The sequence below is a fragment of the Meriones unguiculatus genome, chromosome 9 (genome assembly GCF_030254825.1).
Source record: "Meriones unguiculatus strain TT.TT164.6M chromosome 9, Bangor_MerUng_6.1, whole genome shotgun sequence".
Taxonomy (NCBI): domain Eukaryota; kingdom Metazoa; phylum Chordata; class Mammalia; order Rodentia; family Muridae; genus Meriones; species Meriones unguiculatus.
The window spans coordinates 60,781,151-60,808,493 of record NC_083357.1 but is presented as its reverse complement, the minus strand read 5'-3'; the positions used below and the strand labels follow the sequence as shown (position 1 = coordinate 60,808,493).

General features: G+C 44.7%; 1 protein-coding gene across 2 annotated transcripts; it reads left to right on the top strand.

Annotated features, from left to right (window-relative positions):
* Positions 1 to 27,343, top strand: Mtmr9 (myotubularin related protein 9). Of its 2 annotated transcripts, XM_060391308.1 has the most exons (11): positions 22 to 199; positions 305 to 957; positions 2,331 to 2,439; positions 4,562 to 4,687; positions 8,003 to 8,176; positions 10,895 to 11,112; positions 14,726 to 14,887; positions 17,465 to 17,606; positions 19,298 to 19,518; positions 20,410 to 20,561; positions 23,199 to 27,343. In XM_060391308.1, exons 2-11 carry the CDS (start codon positions 776 to 778, stop codon positions 23,360 to 23,362), a joined length of 1,650 nt encoding a protein of 549 aa, XP_060247291.1. In that variant the 5' UTR covers positions 22 to 199; positions 305 to 775; the 3' UTR covers positions 23,363 to 27,343. The 2 variants fall into 2 exon arrangements, with proteins under 2 accessions (XP_021501282.1, XP_060247291.1); XM_021645607.2 differs by having other exon boundaries at positions 1 to 957.

Genomic DNA, 27,343 nt, shown 5'->3' with positions numbered 1-27,343 from the left:
TTGTTTAAAGTCATGGCGCTCTCTAAGAGTCTGAGGCATAGCCCGTGTCCCTTCCAGACACCCGGAGGCGTCTTCTGGATCACAATCACTTCTTCCATCCTACACCTGACATCCTTTCGTGACCAGTCCATGAGAAGAACCACCAGTTACAGCAAACGCCCAGAATAGCCCTTGAAGGACACCACTCGAGCGGAGGGCGGTAAGTCAGCGACGTCTTCTCGTCCAGTATTCTCCGATAATTCCTAGTATTCGGAGGACAAGGATTCGGCCGGTAGATGAAAGAGATTTTTTGTGTTCTTTGCAGGAACACAAAGTCACTGTTTCTGGCTGTGTTTCACCGGATCTAACAACGAACCAACTTCCGGTCCTGCCAATATGTCTTCCGAGTCTTGAGTGTCTGTATTTCTGCCCGGAGTTACCGCTGGGTGCGACAGCCAGTAGCTACTTCCGCCAGAAGTCCCTAGCGGCTGGGGCTCCGATGCTGCCGCGACGCCGGGTCCTTCTCCCCCGCAGCTTGCCGGTCGGTGGTCGGGGGCAGCGGAGACTGCGGGATCTGCCGCGAAGCCTTCTCTGCGGCTGAAGTCCCAGCCAGCGGTGAGGAAAAGACTCTGGGGAGCGGCCAGGGCGGTGCCCGCAGGCCTTGACGCACCCGCCCAACCGGGGCGGGGCTCGACCTCCCGGCCCGCCCAGCTGGGGCATTGGGTCTGCGGATTAACGGCCTGGCCCCTGCGGGAGTCGGCATCCACCCCCGAGCTGCGGCCGCTCCTCGGGGAACATGGAGTTCGCGGAGCTGATTAAGACCCCACGAGTGGACAATGTGGTGCTGCACCGGCCTTTCTACGCTGCTGTGGAAGGGACCCTGTGTCTGACGGGCCACCACCTGATCCTGTCCTCCCGGCAGGACAACACGGAGGAGCTCTGGCTCCTTCATTCAAATATCGACGCCATTGACAAACGGTGAGCGGCCGCCACACCCAGGGCCGTGGGGAGCCGGAACCGACGCTTCCAGGTGTTTTTCTGTCATCCTCGCCTAGCTAGCAGAATGAACCTTCAGTGGCCTACATCTGAAGGCCATTTGCACTGGGTACCTAGCTTTAGCTATACCCGGTTAAGGGCTCAGGGTCGCAGTGGTCTTTTTGAATACCATTTGGGTGTATTTTCAGTGATCTCTTTAAAATTTCTTCTTCAATCACATTCCTTGAATGTACCTCGCTATTTCTCGAATCATTATTGGTTGTCAATCTCAATCTCACTTCACGAAGTTGTGATGGAATACAGTTGAAAGCCTTCCCCTCCCCCTTTAAAAATAGACAGGTTCACCCTTTGCAGCCCTAGGCCAGTCTTGAACTCCCGACTCTACAGCCTCAGCCTCCCAAGTAAGTGCTGGAATTACAGTTGTGTGTATGGGCCACCATGCCTGGCTGTAGGACTCAACTGAGTACATTGTCGTTCTTTTTCCATATAAGCATTTTATTCTCTCCCCCAAAGAAAAGCATGTTTAAAGTTCAGTGGTGTACACCTGCAATAGCACTGGGAATGAGGGTAATCATCAGTCCTCAACATTACTCAGTTTTTCTTGTGAGAAGAAAAGGACTGGCCCTTGAGGAAAGTATGAACTAAGTCACCTTTATTTATTTTTTTCACTCCCATCATTTTAATGTTTTATCTTGACTTATGTGTATATGTGTGTATCTCTGTGTGAGGACGTACACATGAGCTCAGGTGCCCCAGGAGGCCAGAAGAAGGTGTTGAATCTCACGGAGCTGGAGTTACAGAAAGTTGTGAACCACTCCGTGTGACTTCTGGGGATCTTGTGGAGGACCAGAAAGTGCTTGCTCTTCACTGCTGAGCCTTCTCTCCAGCCTCCCATTCTGTACTCCTTACCTATGAAAGAGAGTGTCTCAGAGTCAAACAGTTGTGTATGCTTTCATCTGCACTTCAATTTTCCGTCACCTCAGTGTCCCTGTGAGCCCTGTGCACGGTAGGCAGGAGAAGGCAAAATTGATTATCTATTCACTGTGAAGTATGTGGGAGTAACAACTCTATTGCTTCACTGCATACTTTGGAGGTTAAGATGTCTACAGAGTGGCACCTTAAAACAATGTGACGTGGTAGTATTTCCAGCAGTTTGGGTGAAGCAGTGGTAGGGCACCCACCCACACCAGCAGTGGGCTACTGGACTCCTCCCTTCATCTTTAGTACACGGACGTATGCAGTGGTCTCCCACGCCTGCATGAGAAAGGTTAAATCCCTGGCTGTCTGTGTTCTGGCTCTAATCTGTTGTCCTATCTGGTTTTCTTCCCATTCACGTAATGTGTAATTTCTTACAGATTTGTGGGCTCTCTAGGTACCATCATCATAAAGTGTAAAGATTTCCGAATTATTCAGTTGGATATTCCTGGAATGGAGGAATGTTTAAATATAGCAAGTTCCATTGAGGTGAGTATTTTGCAGGCAAAACTCTGAGGGGAAAAGGGTTATATTCTTATTTTGTATAGCCCTTGTCACATGAGAATAATAGGACTTATTGTACTTACTGCCCTTTTAGTGTCACATTACATGAAATTCTTAATTGCATCAATTGCTTAGAAGTTCTTGGAATTTCATTTCAATTTCTTGATAGAATTTCTTTGAATTCATATTGGCCAAATAACAGATGTTATTTTATTTGAGTATGTATGAATTCTTGTTTAGGAAAAACCCAAGAATCATCTTTATGGTAGTGATAGTTTCCATGATGAAGGCAGTTAGTGAAGTGTTCTGTTTCAGTGGGTTTCTTGACAAGAACACCCTTTGTGGAGTTCTAAGCCAGTGGAACAAATGCAGTTAGATGGCTTGTAGACACTTTACAGTGAATGGGTATGATCTTCCTGAGCGTTACAGATTGTTGGAATAGATGCCACAGCCCCGAACTTCTTAATACTGCGATTGTTGTGATAGTGCTTTTCTATCAGTGTTCGGCCTGTGGTGAAGTGCCGCACCTCTTGAAGTTAGTCTCCTGCCTTTAAGGGGTGTTGTGAGGTGACATTCGTGGGTATACGTAGAATGCTTAGCACAATACTTGGTAAATGGTAGCTGCCGTTGGAGGGCCCTTCTGTGAGACTTTGTGGTGGAAATAGCCACATCACATAAAGGTCACTGTCTTAACCATTTCTCAGCTTACCCTTGAGCTGTGTGTCCAAAGCATATTCACAGTGTTGTGTAGCAGAGAAAAGCAAGGGATCATCACCGACAGCTGTCATCTGCGGCTTTAGTACATCTGAAGGATGTATTTGTTTTCACCAGTTCAGGTTCTGGCCACACATAGAAACTTTGCTTGGATAGTTTAAGGTCTCAGTTGAAAGCCTCATACTCCTTTTTCTTCTTCTGACTAATTTGGTATTTACCCCAATTTTAAATTGCCTTTAAATCACTGTCACTAAATTATGTCAGTTATATCAACTGACCCTGTATTTAAAGTAATTTCTAGGTAATTATAGAGTCAAGCTGATTTTTTTTTCTTTCTGTGTAACTGGCTTATTTGGACTTTATGTAAAAAAAAAAAAAAGGTTTAGCTGTTAAAAGGAGAGAAAGCCTTAAATCAATGATTAGAATTTTGTTTGGTTTTAAAACAAGAAGTGGAGGATCAGGCGATGTGTTGTTAAGGAAATGGCATGCAAACCTTTTTGCTTTTGCTAAATTTGAACCAATGAGAGAGAGAAAGAGAGAGAGTTGAATAGTCTGCCATATGCAGTTATCACTTGGTAGTATGATCTTGACTTGGCTGTACTCCCCAATGTGAATGAGAAAGCAAACTGAGATAATGTTCCACTGCTTGAACAAAGGAATGCCTCAGGCCCCCTTTGGTTGGGTATAACGAGGGTAGCATAAAGACACGACAGTGCCTAGCCAATTGGCAGATCTCTTTAGGAAGGAGGAAGTGAGCGTGAGCACAGCTTCTACACCTGTGTGTCTCGTAAGAACTCAGTTTTGTCCTATACTGTGCTCTGTGGTTGTCCTGTTAGATGACGTATCTCCATAAAGACTCCTACTGAGCCTGAGAAGTTTCCTCCATTGAAGAAGGCAAAGGGAGGCCATGTGACAGCCACTGTGTAGCCGGGCTTCAGAGCATGAGGCTTCTGAGGCTTGGCAGCTGGCCAGAGTTGAGCATTCCTTTTTATAGTGCCAAGCAGGCATGATTTGATTTACAGTGTTCAGTTAGTTCCTGGAGTTTCAGCTGAGACTTACTAACCTAGACCTCCTTGTTCGTCAGTGCCCAGAATTTCCTAGACAATTTTATTATTGCACTTTGTTAAGTTGTGTCAGGAAGTGTTACTTCACGAGGCACAGACTGTCCTGTTGCTTGTCCCATTCAGGCACCACTTGTTGAAGGTTGGTGTGTCTGTCAGGTGTCTTGTTAGATGCTGAAGTGTGGGTGCTAGCTGCAGACAGACTGTAGCTCTATGTAGAGATACAGCATTGAAGATCTGCATTGGGTTCCATCATTACCAGATCCTATGTGCTGACTGCTGCTTAGTTAGAATGCTTTCAACTGTAGAATCATTTTCTTTCTGTCCTCTAGGCACTATCCACTCTGGACTCAGTCACCCTGATGTACCCTTTCTTCTACCGACCCATGTTTGAGGTGATCGAAGATGGCTGGCACTCCTTCCTTCCTGAGCAAGAATTTGAGCTCTACTCTTCTGCTGTGAGTCCACATTTGACATCATGGGTCATAAGAACTAACACAACACTTTATTTCACTTGTGAAAACGATACTTTCCCTTTGGAGACTAGTGAGGTAGAGCTGGGTTATTCATGCCTATATAGAGAGTGTGCACTGGCTGTTGGATCAGCCTCTTTCATTCTGGGCTGGTCACTTTGTCCATGTGTTGGTATAATTGCTGTAGCTGGCAACACTTTTCCTTCCAATAAATTAACATAGTCCTGGAGCTTTTAAAATTTTGCAAATTACATTTATAAGTATTGTTTGTTATAAATTTTTTTCATTATTATTATTTATTACAATTTATTCACTTTTATCTCAGTGTAGTCCCTCCCTCATTTCTTCCTGGTGCCACCCTCCCCCCTTCCATGTCCCTCCTCCAGTTCATGGATAGGGCAGGTCCTCTTTCCCTAATATCTAACCCTAGCCTATCAGGTCTCATCAGGACTGTTTGGATCCTCTTTCTGTGTAGCCTGGTAAGGCTGCACCCCACAGGGGTAGGTGATCAAGGAGCCAGGCACTGAGTCCATGTCAGAGACAGCCCCTGTTCCCCTTACTAGGGAAACCACATGAAGACTGAGCATAAGTATTGTTTTAAAAAATAAAAATAAAAATAAAACATTGTTTTGCTTAAAGCTCCCTGGCAGACTATGAGTTAATTGATAGGTGTCCCCTGAGTAACAACTTAATGTCTAATAGGTTTGAGCCACTCTTGAAGAATACACTGAACCCACAGTGTGCTTAAGATGGCACTGGAGAACCACCTCCCTAGTGTGCTGCTGTGAGTTAACATCTGGCCTAGTCTCTAAGCCAGCTTGCTAGAACCAGGTTTTGTTTCTTGGTTGTTTGACTTCTTTCTTCTATCATACTTCTATTAATGGTCACTTGGAAATCAAGAAGTAGGGCCTAAGGGGCCATGGGATTTGAAGAACGAAGATGTCCATGGTATCAGAGGGAAGAAGGAAGGGAGGTTTATGGTCTTGTGTGGTAAATACCATTGACTGTGGTAAAAATATAGTTTTGCCTAGAGCTTGTTTGAGAGAGATGTATTAAAGGTGAAAAGTTGGCAGGAATCATACTGCATGTTATGAAAAGCATGGGGTATGAGGGAGCCAAAGACTCCTGGAGAAAGTGTCTAAAATGAGAAGGGAGGCAGGGTTTGAATCTGTGAGAAAGAGGATTAGCAGTTTTTAAGAAGACTCCTTCAAGTGTGAGGAGGAAGCAGGCTGATGTCTGTGCTCCTAGATTACTGCTCCTCCTGGCCTAGGAAGTAAGCAGCAAGAGTGTATGCTTTGCAGTGTCGGGAACCATGAGGTGTTTATTCCTATTCAGTATTCCTGCCACATGACCAGTAAGTGGTAAGGATTTGTTAAGTGAATAAAAGAATGTAAGAATGAGTGTATTTATAGAATGGGACAAAGGGTGGCAGGATCATGTGTTTATCATTAGAAAACCTTTGTGAAGGACAGGCATGTATCTTGCTCTGCGGTCTTTGGAAGGCTGGGGTTTTGTTTGTTTGTTTGTTTTAAGCTTGTTTTGTTTGCCAACCACAAAATCCTCTAATCATAGCATTAACCACTTCTGTGTATCAGTTATGGCCCGCATGCCTCATACAATGTGATATTACAGAACAGAATATTTAAAATAGCTCTAAAGGGACCTTACTAGTCTCATTTGTTGCTTTGTCTAGAGGTCAGCATGATTGTGGCATTGACAGTACAGAGCAGCTCACACTCTGATGGGAACCCATATTCCTCTGGGGGAAAGCCAGAGGAAGGAACCTAAGGTGATCAGCGATGCAGGAGAACAATGAGGAACCCTGGGAAGGCGTAGGCCTGAAAAGGGGAACCTTGAGGTTGTGTGCAACCCCAGTCTCTGTCTGACTTGCATACAGGCTGAGAACAGAGTAAGCATGATGCTGAGCCACCATGTGCCATAAAGCTAGCCAAGGTCTAAATGCCTGCTAAAAACACGTTACCCCTGCACCAAGCATATCTGCATTCTCAGGTCTGTGATGCAACCATAACTGAGTCAGAAATATCACACATTCTCTGGAGGAAAAAGTCAGTAGGCACTCACCCCGAAATGACCCAGATATTTGAAGGATTTTAAAGCAGTTGTTAAAACTGTTTGAGAAAGTGACCACAAGGTGGAAACAATGCAGTAATCATAGTGGGGGCTGGAGAGATGGCTCTGTGGTTAAGAGCACTTGCTACTTTTCCAGAGGATCTGAGTTGGGTTCGCGCATCCACATGGGGCAGCTTGCAACCGTCATTAACCCCAGCTGAAGAAATCCCATGGCCTCTTCTGGCCTCCACAGGCACCTGCACACACGCTACACACAGGCACATGTGTGTACACAAACACTCGCTCACACAGACATACTCTGTGTATGTAAACAAAAACTTCTGTAAAAAGTTTGAAAATAGAAGAAAGTAATTAAAATTTGTATGAATTTGATCTTGTAAATAAAAGTTTCTGTTAAGTTTCACATTTAACTCAATTTTCTATTTGTGTAAGTCAGGGTGGATATGTTGAACCAACTTGGATTTATAGGTACATTTTAAATTTGCACATTATTATTTTGTTTTTTACATTTGAAATATAAAATGCAGTCTTACATTCTACATATAATTTTCAGTTCTGCCATTTGATGTGCTTCCAAGACTTAGAAGCTGACTTAGAAATGATCTCATGGTACAGGAGGGCTTTCCAGGAGTGTATCCTTGTTGTCTTAAGAAAATCAACCTATCTGATTGCATTATTTATTTCAGAATAGTAGATAGAGCAAAGGACTTGCTGTATCTATCATTTTTACTCCAGCAGAGCATTCTGGGATGACAGTCTTGTCAGTACTGTGTTAAGATGACTTATTCTAGCAGTACCCAGAAAGAGGTGACTGGGCTGATGTTGGCCACCATAACCACAGATAGGCATGGTGTATTTAGCTAAGGGACAACAACCGTCTTTACATCTTTGCAGTGTTGTCTTGTGAGATGGAGAGCTTCAGCCGTTCTGTCTGAACCATGGTTAAACTGATGAGGAGCTTCAACTACAATAGGTGTTGTCCTGGCATGGGGAAGAAGTTTCTAGGGACAGTGATCACCCTCCATGCCACAAGCTGTGGAGCTAGCCTGAAAAGTGGAGGTTTTCCCCCTGCAGGACTTGAGTGTGAGCTAGAGGTCCAGATTTCCTGCTAAATGGCTTCGGTGGAAATCGCCTCTGCAGCCTTTAAACCTTAGATGCTTTCTGACACTGCGATGCACGCTCAGCTTTGAAGCTCTGTGTGTTTTTCAGACCAGTGAATGGAGACTGAGCTATGTCAATAAGGAATTTGCCATCTGTCCTTCCTACCCACCAACCGTCATTGTGCCCAAGTCCATCGATGATGAAGCTCTTCGGAAGGTGGCAGCCTTTCGACATGGGGGTCGCTTCCCAGTACTGAGCTATTACCATAAAAAGAACGGCATGGTGAGTGTGGGGGCTGCTGCCCTGCTGACAGGCGTGGTGGGGTGGGCGGGATCTTTTGCTTAAGAATGTTCCTTTTCTATGTGGCTCTGGGCTGAGTCATTGGCCAGATTGTTCCCACTAGTACATCCGTGTGTAAACTGCAAGGTGACAGGAGTGAGGTGCTTTCCTAGGGAGGGTGTACTGAGTTCTGTCAGGACCGCTCAGCTTTAGAAAGGTTGGATCTATCTTCAGACACAGTGCGAAGGAAAGCGTGCTTATTTAATGCTTGCTGCAATGTTTTTAAGACAGAAGAGTGGCATTTCTCTTCCTAGAGCCCTGCTGAGATGTTTATTGTAATTATCCTTAGCATGTTTCCCTGTGAAAGGTCAGTTAGCAGACACTGATTCACAAAAGAGAGAAGAATGACATGTGTCATTTACTCATACTTTAGGAAATCAGGAAGTTGGGGATTCCAGAGACCAGTGACATCTTGGGTCCCTGAGCTCTGACTGGGACAGCCAGGGAATGAAGAAAGAACAGATGCACTTACAGAAAATCTGGGATCGGGTAGGCCGTGTGTAGTCTGATGAGTGCTACCGGCTTTGCTACAGCCTGGAACCTCAGCTTGCTTGTTATGTACGGGAGGGGTTATAGAAAACAGTGTTTGTCTGTGTAGCCTTGGCCATCCTGGACTTGCTTTTTAGACCAGGTTGGCTTTGAACTCACAGAGATATGCCTGCCTCTGTCTCCCAAGTGCTGGGAATAAAGGCATGTGCCACCATGTCTGGCATTTTCTCTTCTTTTGCTTTTCATTAAAATTTTCTTCTCATTCTGCAGCCTATATTAAATTAGATAGTTATAGCCATCTTCCATTGTTCTTTCTCCTGGGAATATGAAAGAGGGCATCAATGTGACAAAGAGTTTTACTTTTTTGCTATTTTGTCAGGAGGCCACCTGTCCTGTTAAGCAGTGGTCTTGCTCTTCAATGTTTATTGTACAATGTTTTAACAGCTGACATTAAATGTAGTTTTGTGTCCCCTGGTAGCATCACTCTAAAATAATTGTTGTTTATTCTGAGTCAGACAGAATAAACAGTAGTGTCTGCTCTGGGTGACAGGTTTCCTGAGCCCTTGCAGTCCCAAATGAATGAAAGGTACAGGTGATGCATGTAACGGCTAAATTGGTGAGAGCCTTGAACGGGTGGGTGCAGCAGAGCAGGGAAAGTTCTGCAGGTTTACAGAAGATGTTACAGCTTCAGCTTCAGGGCCTACAGTGATCAAGATTGGCCATAACTGATGGGGGCGGTCTGCAAGGCCTTCCTTGTAGTCACCAGGATACTGGGTCAGATACAGGGTCATGCAGTTGTTGTAGAGAAACAACTTACATGGAGGAAAAGTGTACTCTGGCTCACAGATATACTGTTTCAGTCCCCATCCTGCTGGCTTGGGGAGCATGGGGAGAAAGAGGCTCTTGACCCCAGCAGAGAGAGAGAGGAAGAAGGGGACGGGGAGATCCCCTAAACACACCCCAGTGACCTGTTTACTCCAGGCCCCACCTCCTAAAGTTTCCTCTTCCTCTCAAAAACTTAACCAGTAACTGGCCGCAGGTCATGTTGCACTACCTCAGAGTGCTCAGAGCATTTGATGATGGCTTTCCCAAGAACACCAACCCATTCCCCAGAAAGAGGTTAGTTCACCAGGTACTAATTTCTTGAGAAAAGCTTAGAATACAAACCTTTCAAAATACATAGACGATAGCTTTGGAGACAGGTAGTCTCAGAATAGGAGAAGGGTGGGGCAGCAGAGGGTAAGAACAGGTAGCTTTCAGGACATTGAGAACGATGCCTCAACCAAGGGCATATATAAACTTTTTATCTTGTGTTTTCTTCATAATTCTTGCCAATGCCTGCCAACTCCTTGTATATGGAATTGAAGTTTACTCCTTCCTCCAAGATTCAGTAATGTTAGTCTGTCAGATAAAGTGATAAAGATACAAAGAGGGAAGGAATGTGGATTTTATCCTGTGTTTAAGTGTAAGGCAATGAGACTAAGAACTGGAAGGCAGAATTATCAAAGAGAGAGGCATGGACTCTGGGCTGGGGGTAGTGAAGGTGGTGAGCAGTTGGTTGGGGACAGAGGAAGATGTATGCACTTAGCGGGCTGGGTTTGTTCTACAGATAAGCCTCCGTGGTCACAGCCCTAATGTGGTCTTCTGTTGGGTGTTAGACCCAGTGTCTGTCTGAAGGCTGGATGGGCAGAGTGAACATCAGACAGAAGGTTCTGCCTGCTTCCTCTGTTGCTAGCATAGACAGATGGATGCTTCTCTTTCTAAAGGGGATGCTCATCGGAGCCGTGTCTGAGTCCGCAGAGGTCTGCAGTTTATTTGAGGTGTGGGAGATTTTACTCTCCCACAGAGGCTCAGTTCCTGGCTCTTACGCACTTATCATCTTCGTTTTGGAGCCTGATCTGCTGTCCACATGGACGCAGTGAAGTACAGGGCTCGGTTGTTACGAGGTGGTAGGTGAGCTATCAGGAAAATAGTTGTATTAAAGTACAAGACTTATCTTTATTTTTACAGTTATTAACTGTTGTTAATACATGCAGGGTGTTGTGTATGGCACACTCATCAGAGCCCATGGCAGAGTGCCACAGATTGTTTTTGAGAGAGTGAGTCACGATCCAGCTCCTCCTCAGAAACTCCAGCTAACCGCTATTGAACTGTTGCCACGTGTGCTTGCAGGTGATCATGAGAAGTGGTCAGCCTCTAACTGGCACAAATGGGAGAAGGTGCAAGGAAGACGAGAAGCTGATAAATGCCACCCTCAGGGCAGGAAAGCGTGGCTACCTCATTGACACCAGATCACTGAATGTGGCCCAGCAAGCCAGAGCCAAAGGAGGTGGCTTTGAACAGGAAGCTCATTATCCCCAGTGGAGACGGATTCACAAGTCCATTGAGAGGTAAAGAGTAAGAGTCCTGGGGACCTCCTGTAGGCTCATGGCGAGGGTGATCTTGTGGCTGTTCAGAAATCACAGCCACTCTACATAATTGAGGGTGAACAGTTTATTGTGCAGTTCCCTGCCCCATCTGCTACTAAGATTTAGTAGACAAAACATGTATCTTTGTCAATACAGACTGCCCTTACCTCAAAAGGAGTCAGAGTGAGTTTATTCTTGAGCCAAATACAGTGACTCCAGCCCAGAAACACAGATTCGGGTTGCCACAAATAATATGTTCCTATGTGGAAGTGGCGTCATGAAGTTTTCATAGTTGCAGGATGAAAGCCATAAGGCATCTTCCAGTACATTGGTGGGACCATCGGGTAGGTGGGATACAGCAAATGGGAGAGCTCTCTGCTGACAGGTCTCAGTGCTGTGTGGCAACAGTCTTTACTTCTATGCTAGTGGTTTGCCAAGTTAATGCCTTCCAAAGTTTTCAAACCAGTGGTGGAAAGGTTAGGTGAGACACCGAGATGGGCTGTGGGTGGCTACTAAAGGGACAAGAGATAATCAAACGTAATTTGATTCTGAATCTGCAGCTCAGTCAGCCTTGTGGTCTTTAAAATAGGTGTGGCTGTTTTCTGCAAGCTGTGGTTCACACTATTGTAATTTGAGTTCAGCTGTAGATTGCAAAATAATGAAGCAACATATCCATAATCTCACTTACTTGTCTGTTGCAAGAATATTTGTGTCTTCCTGTTAGAAGTTTTCAGTGGTGCTGTAACTGTGTTCTGTAGAACCAGCCTCTTGGGTCCATGGCTTGCAACATTCTAAAAGAATAAAGCAGATACTGGTGAAGAATGGTTTTTAAGCCAGAAGAGAAAGGAAATAAGGTTCCTAATTCATTCTGCCATGGCTGTGGCAGTCTTAGGACTTTGGGAAAGTCATGAGACAAAAGCCAGAGATCCATAGATCTAGCTGTCAGTGATAAATTCTTTCCTGGGAGAGGGTGACTAGGCTGCCTCCATTCTTGGCATGGTGGAGTGTGCTATCCAGGCCCAGGTGAGTTTTAGCATTGTCTTTCCTTCTGTTTCAGGAAGAGTGCTATTAGAATTTTGTAAGGGGTGGTATAGAATCTGTAGATTTTTTTTTGGGGGGGGGTAGGAAGATACTCTGTTTTCCCAGTCATGAACATGAGATCTCTTTCCAGTAATTTGGGTCTACACAAATTTCTTGAGCATTTTATAGCTTTTAGTATACAGATCTTTTACAGTCTTGAATAAATTTGCTCCCAAGGAATTTTGTTGTTGTTGTTGCTCCTGTGAATGAGAGTTTCTCTTTCTTTTTACGTAGTTCACTGCTAGGAAATATTCCTGACTGGGACCAGGGAAACAGCTCAATCAGTTAAAATGCTTACAGCATGAAGGCCGGAGCTCCCATCTCCAGTGCCCACATAAAAGGCCAGATGTGGTGATGTGTTCCTGTAATCCCCGAGTTGGGGTAGTGGAGATAGAGGGATCCCTGAAGCTCACTGGCCAGCCAGTACAGCCGAGTCATCAAGCTCCAGGTTCCGTGTCTCAAAACCTCTAGTCATGTACTCCTGTACATGTGCCTCTGCAAACTCAGAAACACACACACACACACATACACACACACACACTCACACACACACACACATACACACACACACACTCATACATATCCCTCCTCACTTACATATGTTGGTCTTGCGCTAATCTGAATTTATTTTTCTAACAGATTTTTTTTTTTTTGCTGGAGTTTTTAGAATGTTTTTATTTATAAGACACTTTTGTTTGTTTAACCACGATGAAAACAGGAATTCTTGTCTTGTTACTGATTTTCAAGGAGATACTTTGAACTTTCCCAGTTGAGTACGATATTTGCTGTGGGTTTGTCACGTGACGTTTACTGTGTTCAAGCGCATTCTTTCCATGGATAATGGGTTGAGTCTGTATCAGGAAAGGATGCTGACTTTTGTATAATGCTTTTCCCAGATCTGTTGAGATCCTTGTTTTTCTATCCTGTGCTTTGTCGCATGTATTGATTAGTTTGAGTTGTATGCTTGTGTATAAAGGTTGAGGTCCTGGGTGGTATGACTTTCAGTGTGCTGCTGAATTCTTTGCACTAGTGCCTTGATGGTTTTTACATCTTTGTTCACCATGGATATTGGCCAATGATCTTCCCTTATTTGTCTTGTCAGGCTTTGATATTAGAACTGGGACTAATAGGTAAATCCATAGTACTCACTTGAAGCTTTCTGAAGACTGAGCAGGACTTAATTTAGTTCTTTAAGTGTTTGGTAGCTTGTGAAACCTTCAGGACCAAGGCTTTTCTTTAATGGAAGATTTTTACTTTTTGTTACTGATTCAGGTTTTTTGTTTTGTTTTGTTTTGTTAACTCATTGAGCTGTCCACATTTTTTGTTTCTTCATGATTTCTGTCTCGGTTCTGTTTCGTCAGGACTGCACTCATTTGTTTAGGGTATTCAGTTTGTTGTATAATTGCTCATAGAAGTCCACAATCCTTCCTTTTTTCTTTTTCCTTGTGAGGCAGGATCTCACTATGTTGCCCTGGCTGGCTTGGAATTCACTCTGTAGACCAAGCTAGTCCCAAACTCACAGAAACCCACCTGCCCTTGTCTCTAGAGTGCCTGAATTAAAGGTAGGCCGTGCCACCATGCGTATCCTATGGTCCTTCCTACCCCTGTGGTATGGCTTGCAGTGGCTCCTCTTGCATTTTTCATTAGATTTACTTGAATTTGTTCTCTTTTTTATTTAGTTTAGCTAAAGAGTTTTCAATTTTAGCCTACTCACATTTTGGAGTGTGTGTGTGTGTGTGTGTGTGTGTGTGTAGCAGTTGAACACAAGGCTTGGGTATATTAAGGAAATGAGCTCCACCCCAGCCTCCAGCCTTCATTGAATTTTGTAAGATAAGCAAAAACTCTCATGTTGAATAAGCACAGATGAGCCTTACTAGATAGCAATCTTTTAAAATTCAGCCCTGGGCTCTCACAGTGTGTCAACTGTTGCCAGACTAGCAGAACAGATTTGCTACATATAATTATATCTTCCTACTTACAAGGTTTAGAGGTTTACTCTCTCTTGTATCCACCTGCTTCCTCCTTGTGTTCCCCTCCACCTGCTTGCTTCTCCTGAAAGGAGGGCTTTCCAAGTTTTCAGGGGCTGACATGTTGGGGGGAGGGGCTTGGAGCTAAGATGAATAGGATTTGACCTGGCCTTGCATGTCACTGTGGAGACCTGGATGTGTAATGTAGAGCATTCAGCAGCTACATAGAGGGTAGAGAGTGTAAATTGCCCTGAGTGTTGGGATCAGGTGGTCACAGAGTGTGGTGCCCTGGCCTCTGCCCGCTCAGCTGTGTAGACTGGGCCTTCTCTGATCAGCGGGAACAGTTTGCCATGAGACATTGAAGCATCTTTGCAGTGGTGCTAAAAGTCTTTTCAGCCCTTAATCCTCAGTTTGCTTCAGAACAGTCAGTGAAAGTGAACTGCTCTGCCACTAAATGTGCCAGAGACAGATTCAGGTTTGTTTCCTTTGTTGGTCTGTTTTATCTATCTGTCTTTCTTTCTGTAACTTTTTCTTTCTTGTTTTAAAAGATACCATGTTCTTCAGGAAAGCTTAATCAAACTTGTGGAAGCATGTAACGAACAAACCCACAACATGGACCGATGGCTCAGCAAGCTGGAGGCCTCCAACTGGCTGACACACATCAAGGAGATCCTGACCACTGCCTGCCTGGCGGCCCAGTGCATCGACAGGTAGCGTGTGCTTGGCCTCCCTGGATTGGACTCACCCTCACGACACTCACACTTACACAGACATATATGTATAGAGCACATGAAAGTGATCCCACTCCGTAGCTTCCGGGGGGCTTTATCAGACTCTGTGTGAGGGAGCCTGCCCGTAGTTACTAGTGAGGATGTGCAGGTCTGATAGTGAGTGGGCCAGTCTGTTGAGTGACTGTGACCAGGGTCCATGTCTGACTCTGAGGACACAGTTTTTAAGTACCACAGCTCTACTTTTTGTGTGAAATCCCTAAGTTATGAATGCACAACAAGAAAGAATGAAAGGAAGTTTTCTCCACAATATCAGTAGAATAATGCTGTCACATAGTATTACTGACCTTCCTCCTGTGCCGGATTGCTTGTTCTAAAGCACTTGGTCTGGGTCGTTACTCTAGCCTTAGCCAGGAAGTCCTGATGGTGGTTGTGCAGTTTGCCAAGTAATTTCAGTATTTACTCAGTTAAAGGCTCCTAACCCTTGAGACTCCAGGCAGAAAATGAACAGAGCAGGAGGATTGTGTAAATTATTGCAAAACCATAGAGCTTTTTTAAGGAGGGGATTCCAACTGAAACCATGCGTGTGTGTGTGTGTGTGTGTGTGTGTGTGTGTGTGCGCATGTGTGTGTGTTGTGTGTGTGGGATTTGTGTTTAAGCTTTGGCAAGGCCTCCCCAGGTGGCACTTTGAAATGTTAAGGTGTCTGCTGCTTCCAAAGTCTTCCGAATGGCCCCTTGTGTCTTGAGCACAGCAGCTTTTCTCTTTAGTGCCTCATGTGCTCCAGGCTAGCCTAGAACTTCCTTTGTAGCTGAGGGTGGCCTTAAATTTCTGATCCTCCCTTGCTTCCACCTAGGAAGTACTGCAACCGTACCGACAACTGGGTGTAGAGTGTACCACCACACCCAGCCTGTGTGCCAGGGAGGGTAGAGTCAGGGCCTCCTGTGTGCTAGCAAACACTTCCAGCTGAGCCACACCCAGCCTGGCTTCCCCTTCAGGTCTCTCTGTTCAGCGGTAGTAACAGAACAGTGAGAGGAGGGAGCCCCAGGAGCAGCTGCCTTCACCTCCCAAAGGGCTGGGTTTTTACTATGTGTGGGTTCCCTTTTCTGGTATCTTGGGATTTACACCTCCATTAAAAATTGGGTTTACTAAGTAATTGCTCAAAATGCAGCAATCAGTCTTAAGTTAGGTTCAGAATAAACAGCACTCACAGTTATCAGGTACACATTCAGTATGTACAAAAGCCACAAAGTGTCTCTTCATACCCTTTAGCATAATTACTAGATTTTATTCTCAGAAAAGGGTTATATAACCTATGTCTTAGTTAGGGTTCCGTTGCTGTGAAGAGCCCCCATGACCACTGCAACTCTTATAAAGGAAAACATTTAATTGGGGCTGGCTTGCAGTTCAGAGGTTTAGTCCATTATCATCATGGCAGCATCCAAGCAGACATGGTGCTGGAGAAGGAGCTGAGCGTTCTACATCTTTGTCCACAGGTAGCAGGAAGAGAGACTGAGACACACTGTCCAGACTTGAGCATCTTAGAATTTAAAGCCCCTCCTCAGTGATCCACTTCCTACAAGGCCATTTCTCCTAGTAGTGCCGCTCCCTGTGACCAAGCACTCAAACACATGTGTCCATGGGGGCCATTCCTATTCAAACCACCACAGCCTATCATTGGGGGAGTCTGTTGTCTGCATATTAAAAGCTCCAGTACAGTCCCACAGACAAGTACACCAGTATCACAAAATGTATAGGACTAAGTAGATTATAATTTTATCACTTAATGAAATATTGTATAGCCTTACTATAACAGCACTAAACATGGCATAAAACATAGGTAATGATTATAATAAATGTGAAAAACAGTAGGAAATTTTGTAATTACTATATAATAAGTGTGTGCATGGGAAAATAATTGGCAATAGATCCTAAACGTGAAATGTCCTTTTCCCAAACGTTTTTTATGATGAGTTCAATAAAAAGAGTGGGAGAAGGAAGAGTATGTAGTCCTTATTTCTTTAGGATTATGGAGTCCCAGCACCTGGTAACTCTCATGGACAGTGGTGTCCTTGCCGGGACTTATGGGATAACAGTTGTATGTTTTTTGCTTTTCCCCACTTCTTTGAATCTCAGAGTGTGGTTTAGTACCTGTCTTTTGGGTCCGCTACAGTTAGCGAAGGCTGATAGGGGAAAGGCTGAGTTCAAAGCTGGAAAGTAATTTTAGTGTGTGGTTATTGGCTTGACGGGAAAGGTTTTGCTCAGCCACTGAAGCAGTGAAGGCAAGTGCTTGCTGTGGCAGCAGCAATGTGTGGTATTGGAAAGGGTTATACAGTTAGCTGAAAGGTGCCGTGAGATTTGTTGACTCAAAAGGATTCTTGCTGTATGAAGTTTGTGATTCATTGTAGTCTCATCTTTTCCCCATGAGAACTTCTCATCTGTCCAGTGTCTCATTTAAACTTCATGTCTTACAGACAGCACAGGCATGATACTGGAACATTCTAGTCATGAAATGCTATTATTAAGGAGTTGCCCCTCTGTGCTCTGGGTTTTCCTCTCAGGGAAGGAGCATCAGTATTGATTCATGGGACAGAAGGAACTGATTCCACCCTGCAGGTGACTTCTCTGGCCCAGATCATCCTAGAACCGAGAAGCAGGACCATCCGAGGCTTTGAGGCCCTGATTGAGAGAGAGTGGCTGCAGGTGAGAAAGCTGGATAAGAGTGGGGCTACCAATCACTGAGATCGAAGACCAGTTTGTGGTGCTAACATTATGAATGAAATTTTGATTACTTAAAGTTTTTAAGTTGTATGTTTAATTTTCTGTGGGCCAGTGAATCTGCCTTCACCCAAGTAGGTGTTTAGAATCATTAGTGGCTTTCAGTTTCTCCATCTCCTGTGTTGTTTGTTGAACTGTGCATGGAAGCAGGTGATCCACCATGAAACCATAGCCACATCCCAGCATCTCTTTGCTCATATGGCTTGCTTAGCACTTCCTTTCCTTACAGCTATGCAGAATGAACATCTCTAATGTGAAACCCCAATGCTCTAAAATGCCGACCTCTGACCTCCTGTGATTACTGCAGCGGAAGAGCAGGTAGAGAACAAAGCTGCACAGAATCACCCTCAGGCTTTATGGATAAAGCGTATGCTATGAGACTTAAGTTCCATCCCCAAATATCTCGTTTGCGCATGCATATTTTCAAACTATGAAAAATCCTGGAGCCCAGAGCACTTTTGGTTCCTATTAGTCAAGGGATACTCAGTTTGTTCTTTGTTACCAACAAGGGAAATAGAAAGAATATAAACGTTGTAGGTGTGCTTTTAAAAACTCTTTTATTTATGGTTTTTATATCTTTTTCTCCCTACTCCACTGCAGTCCCTTCCAACACCCCAACACCAGGTAGAAGAGAGAAAGGGTTAGTGGAAGAGGGGACACAGTTCCCTTAGCTGCTTCCCGCTGGTTAGGGTCGGTAAGTTCCTTGGAGCCAGTTCAGTCCTTGTTTCAGGAGTTCTGCAACTTCTTGTCTCACAACAGCAACCAGGAACAGCCTTGTTCTTTCTCCGAGCTCCTCACTTTCTGGGCTCTGGCATTTATTCTCTCTCCAGAGTTCTCAGATGTAAACTATCTGCAGCTGGCAAAGAGCTCCTCTCAGAGCCTGTACAAAGCAAATAGTCTGCTGCTGTGGACCATCTGAATCAGTTCCATATCCCACACCTGGGACCAAAACAAAAACATGTTTATATCCACAACAAAACATAGGTTTCCTGGAAGCTGAGTCTTGATACAGGTAAACTGGGAGGCGTGAAGGTGGGGCTGTGACCATGAGACAGGGCTTCAGAGCATTCTGCCTTTGGTCCATCCTGCTCCAGCTACACACTCCCTTAGGAGCCAGTTAAATGTCATCTCTTTCATGATGTACTTGAGACCCAAGTCTCCTTTCACTCACAAAGTTGTTCATTCCCTTCGTGTTTTGTCTTTGTGGTTAGAGACTCTTATCCTGATAATGTATTGCTCCCTAGGACACAAGCTGCCGTATAATGTCAGCATAATGCCATGTAATGATGACTAACAGACAAGCCTTGGACTGTGGTTAAAATCAAGTCTGAGGATTTTATAACTCCGTCGTCACTTAAGTGTCACCTTGTATTTGATGTCTGAAGGACATTTGCAGTCCCTGTGTTTATATCCTCACTACACAGCTTCGATAAGGGTTTGGAAATTGTAATTTTTTCTTAATTGTTTTAAGCCAAAAACTCACCTAGACAGGAGCTGCCTCAGTTTTATGGTATTCCAGTAAATAGAAATGCCACTGTGACTGCGTGAACTGGTGTTCTTGGGTGTGCCATAATGTGGTCAGGGCAGGACCCTCACATTTCTGTCTTTTCCACCAGGCGGGGCACCCGTTCCAACAGCGCTGTGCACAGTCAGCCTATAGCAACAGCAAGCAGAAGTGGGAAGCGCCCGTGTTTCTTCTCTTCTTGGACTGTGTGTGGCAGATCCTCCGGCAGTTCCCTTGCTCCTTTGAATTTAATGAGCATTTCCTTATCTTGCTCTTTGAGCATGCTTATGCCTCCCAGTTTGGAACTTTCCTGGGCAACAATGAAAGTGAAAGGTAGGTGAGCTCATACCAGGTTACTTCCTGAAAGAGGCTAGGATTTCGATGTGTGTGGATACTGTTGATAAAACGGTGGAATCTGCAGTTCAGTACAAATGAAATTACACAAAGTACAAACGTCCTATGAGCCAAATGTGTGCTAAATGAAAGGGAGCCCTAACCAAAACTTTCTGCTGCAGGATTAAAAGTAGTTGATGCACTGCTTGAAAGCCTGGAGCAGATTAGACAGCCGTTTTCATGTTAATGTCTTGATGTATGATGACAGTTTCATGTTTGGGAGACAGCTTATCATACGACCAGGCATGGCCTCATCCACCTCTGTGGTTTAAGAGAATAAGATCCAGAGAAAGTAGGTGATTGTTCAGAGACATGCAGCTAGTAAGACATCAGAAGTATGACCTGGGGGCTGGAGATGGCTCAGCAGTTAAGAGCTCATACAGCTTTTACAGAAGACCCAAATTGTATTCATGGCACTCTCGTTGGGCAGTTCACAACTCCTGTGACTCCAACTCCCAGGGATCCAGTGCCTTCTGAGGGCAATTGAATCCATGGGCATACATACATATATATATATATATATATATACTTCAACAGATGTACACTCAAAAAATGAATCTTTTTACAATTATAACTTCAGTAAGGTCTTCTGGCTCCCGTTTTACCTGCGAACTGTCCCCAGGCCCTGAGTGACAGTGCTGTATCATGACCCAGCCACTGCTGGGTTATAGAAGGTTTAGGAATTTCACCAAATCTATTCATCTTAAAGTATTTTGTTTGTGTACCAAGATTTTTTTTTCTGTCACACAGAGAGTAGCAGTAGTTATGAGAGCACTGAAGGGTGGTTGTTAGCCATTAACTACTATAATGGTGACTTTCTTTCTTGAGCAGATGTAAGTTGAAGCTACAGCAGAAAACGATGTCTTTATGGTCATGGGTCAATCGGCCCAGCGAGCTGAGTAAATTCACCAATCCACTCTTTGAAGCCAACAACCTGGTCATCTGGCCTTCTGTAGCTCCGCAGAGTCTCCAGCTGTGGGAAGGTAACTCCCCAGTGTGTGCAGAGATTCACCCATTCCTGCTGTGCCCTGAGCTTGCCTGGTGTCCCATTCCACAGCTGCTGGTTTTTGAACTCACAGATTGGTGTAAGGGTGTTAATGTTTTCTCAGTGTGGGCGTGGCAGCTGAGTAGCATGCAGAGATTAACAGGGGTAGATGGCTGGGACGTGAACAAATTATAAGTTCCTCAGGGAAGGTTTCTGTCTGTTTCATTTCTTAAGCATCATTACAGTTAAGTGAGAGTAAAATGATGTCACACGGTCATTCCAGTAGGTTCTGTAAATCAGCACAAAATATCATCAGTGGGAGCTGCAGGTACCATTCTTCATGTGGAATAGCATTTTGTAATGCATTTCTAAGTGTGTTCTACAAGAGGTCCTTACATGTGCAACTTTTCAGGCCACTGACACTGATCTCCTTAAATAGCAAAGCTTGATCTGTAAAAATGACCGTGCTGGGCCCTGGTAGCACACACTACCAGTACTTGGGAGGCAGAGGCAGGCAGATCTCTGTGAGTGTGAGGCCAGCCTGCTCTACATAGTGAGTTTCAGGACAGCCAGGGCTACCTACACACAGAGAAACTCTTTTTTTGAAAAACAAACAAACAAGACAGATGTCACATACAGTATATTAGGTGTTTATTTCACCGGGACAGTAGACCTAGTAATCAATCACTTTGAGGACAGTGCGTGCGCTTTTGTGCATGTCCGAACTAAGCAGCATGGAAACAGAAAGGCTGTTTGATAAGTTCACCTATGTCACTGCACCTGTCCATTGCCAGCTCCTTCTAATGTGTGTGCTGTCAGGATAGCTCATGTATAGAAGTGATTTGCCCATCGTATGATGCTTTCTCTTGTCTGGTTTGCCTCTTGTTCCTCTTGGCATGTCTGCTGAATACATCCTTTTCCTCAGGCTAGGCGCCTCCTCACTTAGAATTGGGGGAAGCTAAATGCCTCAGTCAATGTCTAGGTTCCCGGAGAAGGCCTCTGTGCCTTGTATCTGTGAAGGAGTTTGGCTGCCTGGAGCAGAGCCTCTCTGCTTACTCTGGATTGTTGTAGGGAGGCACAGGTCACAGAATAAGTAATTTCCTGGAGAGAATGCCGCTTTGCTTCCTTTGTAAAGATCTGGTGGAGAAGCTCAGGCACAATCTGAGCTTTGTCCCCAGGACTCATGTGGTGGAAGTAGAGAACTGGCTCTGGCAGCTTGTCCTCTGACTTACACATACACACACACACACACACATACACACACACACACACGTACACACACACACACACGCACACGCGCACAGGCGCACGTGCACATGCACATTTGTGCACATATGAACATACACATAAGTACACATCTAAAGAAAATGTAATAAAATTGTTTACTGTTTCTGAGGCAGTTTTCTTAAAAGCCACTGTCATGCTCAATCACTGAAGTTAGAGGCCAGCTGTTTTCGACAAATGCCCAGTCTGGAGGTGGGTGGGAGTTGAGAGAGGAAGTGGCAGAGGGGGAGCAACTGCTGTGTGTCTACATCACGGGGAGGAATTAACAGTGACTTCTAGTTGACAAGTAGCTGGTGTAGTTGTGGGGTAGAAACGGCAACACGAGCCAGCTTTCTCCAAGCATTTGGCTTCTGTGTCTGTGGATTCCACATGCACAGCCAGGACCATCTGTGGATTAGAAATTTCAAAAAGTTTGACCTGCGGTAGGCTCATTTCTTGTTCATATTCTCTAAGGAGTCCAATGCCATGAGTGTTTACGGTGTTCACACTGAGTAGGACAGACATCCTGAGATGCTTGTGTGCATAGGTTAGAAGCAAACACTGTGTCATTTGATGTAAAAGATTCATCATTCAAGAACCAGAAACCCGGGGTTGATTCTGGAAGCAGTCACCTGAGGTGACTGCCCTTTCAGGCCACAGTGGGCCAGTGGTTGTTGTCTGAGGAGAAGAGCAGTTGCCTGTGGAGTTGGAAGATGAATGCTGGTGTGGAGTGTGTGAGTCATGAGAGTGATGCTTGCGTAACAACCTGTGCCTCTGCTGATACTTTCTCCATCACTGTTCCCAGGAGAATGGTCTCACTCACGCAGGCCATCTTACAGACCAAAATAGGAGTCAGCGATTGTAAAAGTTGGTGACTTGCATAATGAAAGTGGGAGTTTCGTGGCACTGTAAGGTACCAGCTTATTTTCATGAGCATGTGGCAGGTGTTTCTGGTTGATAACCAGTGAACCAGTCCATGACAACTTCACTTCTTAGCCGCTGTGTGGATTCTTTGAGTAACCGAAGAATCTATGTGGTTTGGAGTATCATGAGGCACAGGGTGGCCAGATATGGTGGTGCAGGCTTGGAATCCTAGCCACTCAGAGACTGAGACAAGAGGATCCTAAGTTTCAGGCTAGCTTGGGCCATTTAGTGAGACCTGTTTCTCAAAACCGGGAATTGCTGTAGCTCCATAGTAGAGCATTTGCCTAGCATGTGCAAGGTCCTGGGTTCAGGCCCTAGTGCTGCAAAAGAAAAATCTAAACAAATATAACGAGCTGTGGGGAAATGTATAGTAGTGCACGGAGTTGCCAGTGACATAGTACCACTGCTCTGAACCCTCTACTTTCGTTTTTCTCTCCCAATTCTATAGGAATCTTCCTACGTTGGAGCAGATCCTCTAAGTATCTGGATGAAGCATATGAGGAAATGGTTAACATCATTGAATACAACAAGGAGTTACAAGCCAAAGTCAATGTCCTGAGAAGGCAGTTGGCCGAATTGGAAACAAAGGATGGGCTACGAGAGAGTCCTTGAAAGATCTCCTACCTGTCCTGAGGACCTGTCTAGGCCCGAGTCTGTCTCTCCCTCTGTTTGCCCTTCAGTTCATGTACACAGTAGCCTTGAACTTGGCTATAGGCGTGGGATCCCTGTAACGTTAAGGCCTTCTCAGTACTGCAAGGTTGAAGTCACTCCAGCACACACTGATATGGCCAGTTAGGCCCTTTGTTTTAGAAGCAGGAGCCTATGCCCTAGGCTGTCTTCTGTCATCACTTTCTAAACAGTGGTCCAGACTAGTTAAGAATCTGTCTAAAGCATGGGCCAGCTTAGTTGCATTCAAGTATAAAAGTGTTTTCAAAACAGACATGGTTGAGAAGCCAGAATTGTATGTTTTCACATGTCATCCTGCCTCTATCCTCCACCCTCAGGTATAAAATGATCGTTCTTTTTTAAAACAATTTTGGATTAACAAAGCCTGTTTTGTCAAGAAGGAAAATCACGATAGTTATTTGTGATACATCTTTGTACAAGGGCAACAGGTGATAATTTCATTAAGAAAAGGTAAATTTACAAGGAGACACTAAAAGTATGTGCCATCGAGAATTGAAGCAGTAATTCCTTACTGTAGCCATCTGCTACTGTTGCATTGGTTTTTCAGGTTTATGACCATACATACAAAATGTGCTTTAAGTGATGGGAGTGAATGAAGCCATCGCTTGCATAGAACTCACTGTTTAGAACTATAGAACATATACAGCACCCGTAAGGGCTGAGTTCTTACTGCACTGGTTGGTGGCTGCCCCCGTGTGACTTGATTTACTTTTCAATATTCTCAGAGTTGACTTGTGCCACAGTAAGGCCTACATGTCAGCGTGAGCCATTTGTTAGTCCATCTTGTGTGCCAACCTGTTGTTTCTGTGTTAGGCAGACTGGATTGCACTGGAGGAGGAACCTAGGAAAGTGGTCCAGCTGCTTGAAGCCTTGCTGTGTCAGAAGCAGCATAGTTGCTATGTTCAACTCTGAGTGCTGCATCTTTGCATGTCTGTGGCTTGGTGCTTCCCAGATGTCTGTTTCATGGCAGTTGCCAAGTGCTTGCTGTTGCAAAATGCTGTCATTTCTAGAAGAGGATAGTTGCAGAGTAATTTTAAAGCCATGTCAACGTCATCTGTATATAGTTGTTTCTCTGTACCCTTCTCTGAGCTTTGAAAGTAGAACTGCCGGGGGTGGTGCCTCTCTAATCCCAGCATTTGGAAGGCTGGGCAGGAGGATTTTTACATTTGAGGCCACCCTGAGCTATATAATGGCTAGCCTGACCTAGTGAGTGAGACTGTCGAGAAGACGGATCCTGATCCTTGGGCCCTGCAGAAGCGTTGGAAAATGGCCACTGCCTTCAACCTCTAGTTGCCCCGCCTCGTCTTCCTTTCTCCTTCCAGTGAACTGTGGCAGAAGGTCAGGCCCCGATCAGCAGTCCCCATTCTGTTGGTGGCTTTGCCCATTGCCACCTCTAAGCTCAGCTCTATTCTTGACCTACTCCGACTCACTGAGGGGTGGAGCACAAGCAAGACTGTCTTGCTGTAGGCCTGCTTTATGTGAATTGACCATCTCAGTTTAGAAAAAGAAATTGCCTGAACTTTGGGGCACTGCCCAGTCACCAGCCCTGTCACTCCGCCACTGCCCAACATGTTTTCTCTTATTTATTTTATTTTTGTCTCAGCTGCATGTGAAGGGGTCCTCTACTTCTCAGTTGATAGATCCATAAGGAAAACCATCTGGAGGTGTTTTCCTTGGTGGTTTTTTAAAAAGCGATTTCCACTGCTGTGGACCAGCCTTAAGGCTTCTGTGCACAGAAACATGGGGACTTGGTTATACTTGGTCAGGGAGAGCTCTGCCGCACAACCGTTACACCCATCTTGATGAACACTCCCTGTACAATCCAGAGTCATAGCTGCTGTTCCTGTACCTTTGCCGTTCTTCTGTTCCCTTGAAAACAGCCATCACCACTGTTTTTGACAAGCTTGCATTTTAGTATTGATTTATAAATAGAGATTATCCAAATATCAGCTTTAAAAGCAAACCTTAGTATCAGTCTCCTTTCCAAGGGCCATTTAATAATGCAAACATTATTTCCCTAATCTCAAGAACTCAGTCAAGCACAGGTGTGTAATCACTGAGTTGGGGGTTTTATGCAGTAACACTGTCCTCACCCTTCTCTTTGGTGCAGTGAATACAGACTGCAGCTACACCCAGGAAACTGGTTCAGTGTGATGCTGAGTCCTAAATGACCGTGGCCCTAAATCCTCTAGTGAAGAGGATGGAGGCACAGTTCACCAGTGAGGCCATGTAGGAGCCAGTAGTAATCAAGTGATACCTCAGGTTCTCCTGTGGCACTGTCTGTGGCTACACCTGGGGTCAGCTGATAGTGTAGGCCACAGACTCTGCTAAACTCTCAGCGGCCATTGCCCTCCATCAGCAGTGCAAGTATACTTGAGTTTCAATCCATACATTTTTGAAAACTGGAAAAGCAGAGTTACTTGATCATCTGAGAAACCTGAAACTTCTTTGTTGACAAGACTTTACAGTGACATCAGTAATTTTTTATTGTATGCAGTGAAAAGAAAAGCAGAAATAATAAAATGTAATAGTCTTAACACATTTTAAGGAAAAATTAGACTGTCAAAAGGCACAAATTAAGTGTGATCCTTTCAACAAGTCTGGGAAGATGGTAGCAGATAATCACTGAAAATTCCATATCCAGAGTCTATAAAAAGTCTCTGAATCTAAGGCCTGACATCGGGTATTACTGCTGCGTTTCATTTTGAAAGGTGGGGTTTAGTGAAATTTGAGCCTTTGATTTGGTCAGAATTTGGTTTGTGTTACATGAAGTCAATATCACAGCAAAGATTTGACCAGAACCTAACCTGGTGTGAAAACTGGAGCAGAACATTTGTCCTCATCTAATTCTTAGAGACCTGGGCCACTGAAGGGGTCTGGTTTGGGGTGGAGCTGTTGAGTTTGCTTCTAGGTTTCCATCTGAAGGTGAGGCTTAGGCCCTGTCCACTCAGATGCCAGTGACAACTGCATGAAGGTGCGGAGCACCTGCCTCAGAAAAGCCCTTCCTGGGCAGGAAATGGACAGGGGTTAGGGTAGTCCCACTCCCCACCACCCCAAACCTCCACCTGATTCTGGAAGCTTTGGCCTTCACCAACAGATGGTGTCATTGGGCTTGTCTGGATCAAGTTGTAACATAGGTTTTCATTGTGCCTCAAGATTGCTTCTTCACAGTGTCAGCGTGAAGAAAGAACCCCCTCCACAACTGGGACATTAAGTCACTACCAGAGTGTCCTCGTGTTTTTCATCATCTTAACAGAAAATGTGAAGAGACTGGTTTCTCCATTCATATTTATTGGCAGATGGTACAAATTTTCCTTTCTACTGAAAGTTTCCAAGTTTTAATTTCTTCTAATAAATTTGCTTCTGCTTTTACTCTCATAATCTACTGTCCACAGCAGCTTTTTTTTTTTTTTTTTGAGCAGACACCCCAGAGGAAACCCGAGATTGTAGGACTGGCTTGTAAACCCCTGAACTCATCTGACTTAATATGAACAGCCCTGCAGGTGCGCAGATTTTGCACATAGTCACCCACAGGGACACATTGTCCTTATGGAGCTGACTTTTGGAGCCTTCCTCTCTAGCCTGTAAGTCCAAGGATTCTGTGTGGCTTGTCATCGTGCAAGCATCCCTGCATCTGTTGTGCTCAGGCACTGGCCGTTTCACTTTTACATAGCACATCTTGGGAAAGGTGGGGATATTCCCACAAGTGCACCTAGAACCCTGTTGCTTAGTCCTTAGAGATTTGCTAGGTTTACACTAAAGATAATTGTACTTGCACAACTTTGCCTAATTTAGAAACAGAATATGTATTTCTTCAATGGCTGAGTGCCCTGTATGTGAATGTGACTTTGGATCGAAGTGCCCTGTCATTCATGTGTTACACAATAAAGTTGCGCTGTACAGCAA